This window comes from Triticum dicoccoides, chromosome 2B (assembly GCF_002162155.2).
Source record: "Triticum dicoccoides isolate Atlit2015 ecotype Zavitan chromosome 2B, WEW_v2.0, whole genome shotgun sequence".
NCBI lineage: Eukaryota > Viridiplantae > Streptophyta > Magnoliopsida > Poales > Poaceae > Triticum > Triticum dicoccoides.
Window position 1 is genome coordinate 12,899,614 of NC_041383.1, and position 8,953 is coordinate 12,908,566.

The 8,953-nt window shown below is 46.5% G+C and overlaps 1 protein-coding gene and 1 pseudogene across 1 annotated transcript; one reads left to right on the forward strand and one right to left on the reverse strand.

Annotated features, from left to right (window-relative positions):
* The first annotated feature begins 321 nt into the window (after positions 1–321).
* Positions 322–4,749, forward strand: LOC119360216 (annotated as a pseudogene).
* A 284-nt stretch (positions 4,750–5,033) lies between these two features.
* LOC119361751 (CDT1-like protein a, chloroplastic) lies at positions 5,034–8,260 on the reverse strand. Its single transcript, XM_037626895.1, has 7 exons — positions 7,790–8,260; positions 7,128–7,247; positions 6,802–7,036; positions 6,014–6,646; positions 5,730–5,931; positions 5,553–5,643; positions 5,034–5,456 (listed from the first exon to the last, which is right to left on the reverse strand). The coding sequence occupies exons 1-7, from the start codon at positions 8,191–8,193 to the stop codon at positions 5,399–5,401; spliced, it is 1,743 nt and encodes a 580-aa protein (XP_037482792.1). The 5' UTR covers positions 8,194–8,260; the 3' UTR covers positions 5,034–5,398.
* Positions 8,261–8,953: the final 693 nt, after the last annotated feature.

An 8,953-nucleotide genomic window follows, 5' to 3' on the forward strand; every position in this document is an offset into this window, starting at 1 on the left:
ATCACCACAAAAATACTCTCATCCCTAGTCACCACAACAATATATGGCTGAAAGGAAATAGTACTACCAATTCTGTATGCATCATGTCTCTAATCGTATGAGTGTGGGAAGAGAATTCATCGTACGTATAGCATACTCAAGCGGGCTGAGCTAGGTATGCTGCTGGGTGCCTGGTAGCTCGCCTATAAATTGGCACCTATTCTGGCTACTCTCAAACAACAAACAGCGGTAAGTTTACTGGCTACTACAGCTTAGAAGTACTAACCTCGTTGCCAAGCTCTCGCTGTTGCAAAAGCTGACTAGGTTGCAGCGCACCGCACCATGGCGTGGCAATGGCAGCAAACAGTGGCCACGATGAGTACATGCTTTCCGACGTCCTCGCCGGCAACGGTGCGCTGTGCCGCGGCGGCTTGGCGGTCTGCCAACTACGCTCCCAGCTCCTCGCCCAACAATGGCGGACAGGCAGATCAAGTACATTTATCAGCTGAACATATCATATTTTCTACCGGCATGTAGTATATAAAGTACTGTAGATGAAATGCTTATGGAAATTATTCCGTGCATGCATGGATGATGTCACGGGTCGATAAGTTGAAGGCCTGCGTGGGGCCAGGTACTATTCTTGCAAGCAGCCCGAAAAATACACGAAAAAACTCCTTTTCTTCCCCAATCGCAGGCTCAGCGCCGCCGGCCGCCCCTACCGTGCCTCTCCGATTCCAGTGTTGTGGCCGGCCATTAATGGCGTGAATTTCCCAATCGGCTCTCCTTCCTTCTCAATGCTGTGCCCATTCCCTAGACTTTGGAGAGGGTAGATGTTCTCTTTCCAGTAATTCTGTTCCTTAATTCATAGATTCATTGATAAATAGCTCTGCGCAGGATTCCACATCGCACATCCACCAAATCTATATGGATCTTCTTATGCTCTTCATTGGATCCAAACGTGGTAGAGAGCTCAGGCAGGAGACTAGAGAAGGGAGAAATTTTGTCCACCTATGGCATTGTATTTTTGTTCGTGCTGATTACTGCAGCATACGGATCAAGCCATCTACATCTACATCTACATCCATCATTTCATTCCCAGGTGCTGTTGATCCTTGTATTAACCATTTTTATACAGCTTATTTAGTGACATGTCTTCAAGAAACTATTCTGCTAGTGGAATCCCAAAAGGATCAATTGCTAAGTTCTTCAAAACTAGTAATTCTTTGAGGGAATCTGCATGTTTTGATCATCATAGTATAAACATGAAACGAAAAGGTGCTGGCACCCTATTATCTTGGCCTTCCAGCTGTGTTAGGATTTGTGCGAGGCAGTCTACAGCTGCAGACGTTTTGCAGGCTCAGCGTGATTAGTCAGGCTTGTTTAGTGAGATAGAAAGCGACGGGAGGGAGTAGGGAGGGAGTAGCATGCAGAAGTAGGCTTTGCAGGAGTAGGCATGACAGGAGGCCTAGGGTTGAAGTGATAGCATGCAGACGGTAAAACAATGTTGTTCTCTTCGTCTTGATATATTTCTTTTGTAGTACTACAAAATTTATTAAATACATAACTGGGGCGTAAGTGTTACTGCACCTGTGCATTATCCGCTATGAAACCTACAACAGACGATTCTACTCGAGTTTGTTTTTCTTCTTTCGAATCTATCTGTCACGACGCAATTAAAAAGAGAGTCGGCAGCTGGCTCTGCCATGCACGTTCAAACGCAAGGACACGGAAAAGTTCCTAAAACATAGTGCGCCCAATCCATGTCCACGCTTGCAACACGGCAGCCTGTGTTCTCTATGACAGATAGATTCCTGCCAGATGAATAGTGAGCCCAAGACCGGTCAAGACACACGGTGCCAAAATTTACAGCCCCGATATGGAAAAGCCGCATAGAAGTGACACTAGCTAGGGAGGAATCAAACCTACGAGCACAGTGGCAGTCTAGGCCCAGGCCAGCTCCATTTGAACTGCGACCGGCCTCCCATGAACAGTAAATCTGCTAATCGTTTGCTAGCTAAAGTAGTGCATGGCACATATCCCTAATAAGAGCTGGATTCTAGACCAACTGTGTGATAAGGGGGGTGCCTAGGCCCCCCGGTGCTAAAAATCCATTCTCGAACATGAAATAGTCAGTTTGCTTTGCCATCTCTTATGCAGGATAGTTTGGAAGAGATGAGTTATTATTTTGGTGAAGAATTATTATGTGAAGAACATGCAGATTGGGGAGGATCAAGAAACAAATGTTAGTTGTTGCATTAATTTTATATATATCTCATGGTGACACGAATGTTTTAAGAAAGCAACCAGTTTCGACAAGGCCATTTGTTGTGCAGAAAAAAACAATGTCTCCATTGACAATTAAGAAGTCAATCTTTTGTGGAGCTGTATTGTTTCATTACTATCATGATACAGTTCTCTTGATTGATAAATTGTTGTACTGTCAGTCTTAAGAGTCCAAAGATAATCAATATATGCTATGCATTGGATATTTTAATTTGATCTTTTGTGTTTCAAGAAGGGCCCCCTTGTTCTTCTCTTGCCCCTGGGCCCCGTGTATCTATGGGACGGCCCTGCTGGTAGCAGCGAGCCGAGGCGACCACCAAGCTGTGAAGCTCAGGCTTGTCGACACGGTGCAATGGCTTGGCATCGCCTACCATTTCAAGGAGGAGATCGAAACTATCTTTAGGTCCGTCCACCGCTAGCCTCGCCGGTGCAGCTTGGATATTGCTTCTGCGGCCTTGAGGTTCAGGTTGCTCAGGGACGGTGGTTTCCCAGCCTTCTTCCCTCCAGGTACCTAGTTAATGAAATATGAAAAACATACACTTAGAGGCTGTAAGAAAAACCAAAAACTACGGCCAAAATTTTGGAAATTAAACATATCTGCACCAAATGCATGGTCCAGATTCAATCACAGTTGAAACTTTGACTTATGTGTATGGCTAGGTTTTGTATACTTAAGTACTTAACTGACATTGTTTCATGGTAACGTATATTACAGAATCTCTGCAAACTCTCAAGCGTGGATCCGACGATGTCAGAGGACTCCTCTCACTCTACGAGGCTTCATAACTTGCATTCGGAGGCGAGGAAACACTAGACGAGGCAAGAGCATTTTCTAAGAAAGCTCTCAAAAAGCTCTTGCCATCCATGGATCACCACTTACGGCGCAGTGTAGTACCAGGGACGAAGCTACAAAAAAAGTTCAATGGGTCTATCACAGTGGGGTCATCTTTGATTAATGAATAGTGATTAGTACTTAGTTTCTGAAGGATTTGCTAATTCCATTGGGGTCAATTGACCCCAATCCTTACAAGGCAGCTCCGTCCCTGTGTAGCACGTTCTTTGGACCTTCCATTGCACCGGAGGTCTCCTAGACTAGAAGCAAGATGATCCATAGATCACTATTCTAGAGAGGAGAGCAATTATGACCCATTGCTCGTTAGATTTGCAACGACAGACTTCAACAACGTGCAAAGTGTGCATCAGGAAGAACTCGCGAGACTAGCAAGGTAATTGAGCGTGAAGAAATGTACATTTAAATTAGCCCGCTAATTACTTCACATAATTGATGGGTTTTGAAGATATGAAAATGTACCTGCTTAATTGTAGGTGGTGGAAGGGGACTGCCCGTAGTGAAAAATTGGGGTTCGCCAGGGATCGTCTCATGGAGTGCTTTCATTACGCAAATGGAATTGTGTGGGAGCCAAACAATGGAGCATGTCGAGAAGTGCTTACTAAAGTCGCCAATCTAATAGTTCACTTAGATGATATTTATGATGTGTATGGAACTCTAGATGAACTTGTTCTCTTCACCGACGCCATTGGAAGGTAACTACATTCAATGGTGCACTTCTCATATTCAAGTAATATTCTTTTTCTTAAATAATAATTCAAGTAATATTCTTGTCCTAGAGTAGCATGTAACATATATATGACACGTTAGTTTCAAATTAAATGAAGCTTTTCCATTATCTAAAATTAATACATAATTTCAGATGGGAAGAAAGTCCTAGTGAAAGACTCCCCGAATACATACAAGCACTCTATTCTGTGATGTACAACACATCCACTGAGGTGGCTGAAAATGTGTTGGAACAACATGGTTGTGACGCTTGTCATGTTCTTCAGAAAGCGGTAAGTTCATATACACAATTAACTTACTCATAGGATATAGATTATTTTCACAAGGAACCCCATAAAAAATTCTGCATGGTTTTGCAGTGGCGAGACATGGCGGAGTCTTTCCTAGTGGAGGCAAAGTGGCACCATGGAAACCATAGACCAACACTTCATGAGTATCTGGCCAATGGAGCAATTTCAGCCTCTGCTCCACTGTTGCTGCAACGACTCTGCAACCCACTCTGTAAGGAAAATTTATCCGGGTTGTTTTGCCCCTTACTGTTTCAATCACCAAAGTTGAATCTTTATGAGAGGTGTCTTATGTTGTGAAAATATGTGTAACAGGCCGAGCTGGAGCGAGGGGATGCACCATCATCAATAGCCATTCACATGTCGGAGAACAGGTCCAGTGAGCAAGAGTCCCGCAAAGCCATGGAAGATCTTACCATGGAAGCCTGTAAGTCGATTAATGAAGATGCTTTCAAACATTGCCAATTTTCTAGATCTTTTGCCAAGACTTGCGTGAATTTGGCCCGAATCTCACATTGTGTTTACCAAGGTGGGGATGGTTTTGGTGCGCCGAATGGTGAGAAGAAAAAGCAAATTAGAGAGTTGTTCTTGGACTCTTTCACGAGTGAGAAACATTAAATGGTGGAAGAGCATATGTTAGAAAGAATGTTATATATGCTTAACATTATCTGTAGGTATTGATTCTGATTTGTACTACTAAAACTCTAGAACCACACTAGCTGGTTGACTAAGTATAACCATTTGGTGCTCTTGATTTACAATGCTTAGTATTGAGTTTAGTTTGCTCTGTAACAAGAGGGGACCAGTTGTTAGAAATTTTCAGGAATCATAAAGTACCTCACACTTCTGTATCCTTGTTTCAAAGAGATAACAAACATCATTTCATCTTTTTATGCTTGGTCTTAGAGAAGACAGAATGCTTCAAGAGCCAGAAATAAAATGTTTTTCAGAGTTGAGGCCCAGATCAAGGATAACAAACATCATTTCATCCAGAGACATCTCGGAGCATACACATTATGTAAGAAATTGGCAGCCCAACCTCATCAGCTGTTAAGAGTACTTCAGCTACACATGTCAATCACTGAGTCAAGGGTTGTTGCGTCTTGTCTGATCTTGAACAGAAGCGCTGATAACTTAACTTAAACTGGGCAGTGTCTGAACTTGAGCATCAACTTCGACAACTACGCATCTTCCAGCATCTAGGCGCAACCTTGCACTAATATACCACAACATTTCTAAACAAGGAGAAACAATTTTGTGCTCCTCCCTACTCGACACCGGACAACCTTTGTCGAACCTCAGACTGGCTCAGTGCGGTATTGACACTGAAAATCAACATTAAAACGAATTAGGACGTCTGAGAATGATGGGGTGTAATAGTCGCACGCTCAGCATTTATGCATTGGATAAGAAATGTTTACCAGCAAAGAATATCTCCATTTCTTGCAGTCTTCTCAGAGATCCACTCTGGGACAAACTCTAGCAGCAGTCTCACTTGCTCTTCGACTTCACCTGCAAATTTAGGAGTTCAACATCAGGATTCACATCGCAGGCAACAAGCTGATGCGACAAAGATAGAAAGCACAGCTCACACTTACCCTTGTCAACGATCTTCGGGTTACTTTCGATGATCTTGTGGATGAGCTCCTGCTTTGTCAGTACAGTTCGCTGCCTCGACTGATAGATAAGGAAGATAATGTCAAAGGTGCTTGGCAGGCATGATATGAGCTTCTGCCGCTGAACGTGGTCCGCAAAGCCAGTTTCCTTCTCCTCCAAAGTTCTCTTCTCCTTCTCCTTTACCTGTAAATAACAAATATGTCATCCTTTGTTCACAGAGGAGCAAAAATGAGTTGACCGACGATCAGTATGAGTAAGAACTTACCGATTGCAAGAGGGACTTTGGAAGGAAACCGAGCAACTCATCATCGCCATCGCTTGGAGATGTGCTGCTCATGCTTTGGTTCTCTTCTTCCATTCTGCTTGCATCCTTTGTAGGTGTCATGAACAACTTGGCTCTAGCTGATCGCTTGGCCGTGTTTAGAGGTGGCGTGTCACACACAGTAGCAGATATTGGCCTCTGGGGGGTCTCAAGGTTCGGTGTGCCTGCCATTGATCTCACTGGTGTAGAGGCAAACTTGGCAGGAGTCCCTTCTGTAACACCAAACCTGAGTGCAACATCCTTGCTACTTTTCTCTTGCACTTGGGACTCATGATCTATGCCACCAGAAGTAGAACTGAGCATCAACTTCCTGCCCAGTGGAGATGGAGCAGTAGACTCAGCCTTCGGCGGCAGACCGGTTGTGCTGGCAGTTGCAGAGCAGGTTGAAGATCTTTGTGAGAACCTCCTCTTGAAAGACTGCGACATGTGCGACAGTGCAACAGCCGGCTGTTCAGCCAGGCTTGGTGATGGCGCGGCAAATACAACTTCAGTAACAACTCTTGGTGTGCTCTGAGCCACACTTGATTTTGCTTGAGTAAATGGATACGGCAGCTCATGCTCCGGGATGTCATCTCCCTGAAAGATAAATTACAGAGAGAACATGAGTACTTCAACTAGTACATTTGCTTGACTGGCACCAGTAATCATACAGTTACTGAACTGTTCTCATATGACAATAAATTTGCACATGTAACTGTGTTGAAAGTGTGAAAGATACAAGATGATCATACCTCAGGATGTTTCCTGAAGAAGTCGACAAGCCTCTGCCTGAACATCCTTCTCAAAGCAGAGTAGCGGGTTTCCCCCTTCTGCATCGCACTGTCCTCAACCGAATCAACCAATAGGTTCACCTGCAGATCCGGCTTCATGCAGCAAGTCTTGTCGTCGCGCAGAAGGATCTTGTTGATGACAATAGCCTCGGGCATAATGTACTTGAGCTGCGCGAGATGGCCATAGGTAAACCTCCTGCAGACAGAATTGCGTAAATTAGAGACTGGATTATGTAAATCAAACACAGCAGCAATCATCTGATTGTTTTGTCATAAGAGGCCAGTACCTCTCAGCCAAGTTCTGAATGCTAGCACAGATGTTGGGGAATGTTGCCTTGGATCCCTTCATGCGGAGGAGCCGGGTGGAGCTCTCGAAGCAGTTGAAGAACTCGCAGAGAATCTCATAGCTGATCATCGATGACATAAACCAAATTAGAAAATAGAACTAGTGCAGTAAAAATATGCTGGAAATTATCGGCGTGAATTTTGCATCTTCCAGATAACGATTGTAATCATCTAATGTCAGTTGCAGTAAATTGCATCACAGAAATAAAGTATACAGATTGTTGTTGGTTGTACTAACACGATGATGGTCTGAAACTAAGTGAAAGGATTCAATTTGGGGGCGCAAACAAGAAATCGGACCAGATCCATCGCTAATCAGAGAAGATGTCTGCATCCTTGGAGTGTCAGTTGCAGTAACTTGCATCTCAGAAACAATATGCACAGATTCAGGGATGGTCTGAAACTAAGTAAAAGGATCCGATTTGGGGGCGCAAGCAAGAAATCGGACTAGATCCAACGCTAATCAGAGAGGATGTTTTCATCCGAACGATTCTAGTTTGATGTTGATTTTACTAGATGGATAGACTGGTGGCCGTGGAAACTGACAGATCCCTTCATGCGAAAACAGGGGATGAAACTGTAGGTGCAGATCCGCGACAGTTACCTCTCCGGCAGCTTGACCTCGGGCCTGCGCTTGACGGGGCTGCGGCCGGCGCCGGCGCCCACGCCGAGCTCCCTCTCAACGGACTCGAGCGCGTCCTCCGCCCCGGCATCGACCCCCGCCGCAGGGCCCCTGCCGGCGCGCTGCAGCTCGAGCGCCGCCCGGCGGACCTCCTTGACGGACAGCGCCACGGCGCCGCCGCTGCGGCCCCTCCGCAGCAGCGGCCGCGGCTCCGTCTTCTCCGGGGTCACCAGATCCGCCGCGGCGGCCGGCACCGCCCTCTTCATCTTCTCCGGCGTCGCGAACTGGCCGGCCGACGACACGACCGACGTCTTCACCTTCCACGGCGACCCGGCGGTGGAGGCCGCCGCCGTCCGGGGCTTCTTGGAAGGGGTGGCGGCGTCCATCGCGCGGAGGCGGAGGAGGGGGTGGGTTGTGGTAGGGTTGGGCGCTCGGCGTGCGGCGGCGGCGGGGGTGGGGGTGGGGTGGGGCGGAGGATCTCCAGATTAGGGAGGTGTTTATAACTTTTTTTTACCGGGTCGGGTTGGGGTCGGGATCCATGGGGGTTTTGGCGGGAGGCAACGGCGAGGAGAGATGGCGCGAAGCGCTGTGGGGGGTGCCACGTGGGGCTTCCCGGCGTCCTTCGCGCCAAGCCGGGGGCGCCCTTCGCGCCAAGTTTGGAGCTTGTTGGAGGGCCGAAAGAAGAGGAGAGGCCCAAGTGTGAAACACGTCAGGGCCAGAGTGCTTCGTGCCACAAATGTGCCTGGGTGCCCATGGAGGCTGCCGAGGAGGGTGGCAGAGGTGGTGGTATCCGAGCGCCTCGTCGACGCCTGTAGCGCCGCCGGAACGGGGGACCGGCGCTCACACGAGCGGGGGCGGGCCGTCGCACATTAAGCTTCGCTCGCTCGCTCGGTGTTTGTTCGTTCGCTCAACTCGCCTTTCTCGGTCCTGTTTTCTCTCGGCTCTGTTTGTCCAGCTGGTTCGGGAAAAAGATTTTTGTGGTTGTGAATGCTTTCGTGAAATGAAGAGAAAAGGTCACTGGTTTATCAAATGTTTGCCGGTTTAAAAAAAGTTCATGAGTTTGAAAAGGTACATAAATTTTTAAAATAAATAGAAAAAGGGAAAAATGGAAAAAGATTAATTGTAAAAACTCTTAAATTTGGGGAA

Bases quoted from the DNA above. Each gene is read 5' to 3' on its own strand.
- LOC119361751 (XM_037626895.1), bottom strand. From the start codon at position 8,193: ATGGACGCCGCCACCCCTTCCAAGAAGCCCCGGACGGCGGCGGCCTCC. The intron at 7,037-7,127 runs GTACTGGCCTCT...TTCTGTCTGCAG, and splicing joins ATTCAGAACTTGGCTGAGAG to GAGGTTTACCTATGGCCATC. The intron at 5,932-6,013 runs GTAAGTTCTTAC...TGTTATTTACAG, and splicing joins CAAAGTCCCTCTTGCAATCG to GTAAAGGAGAAGGAGAAGAG.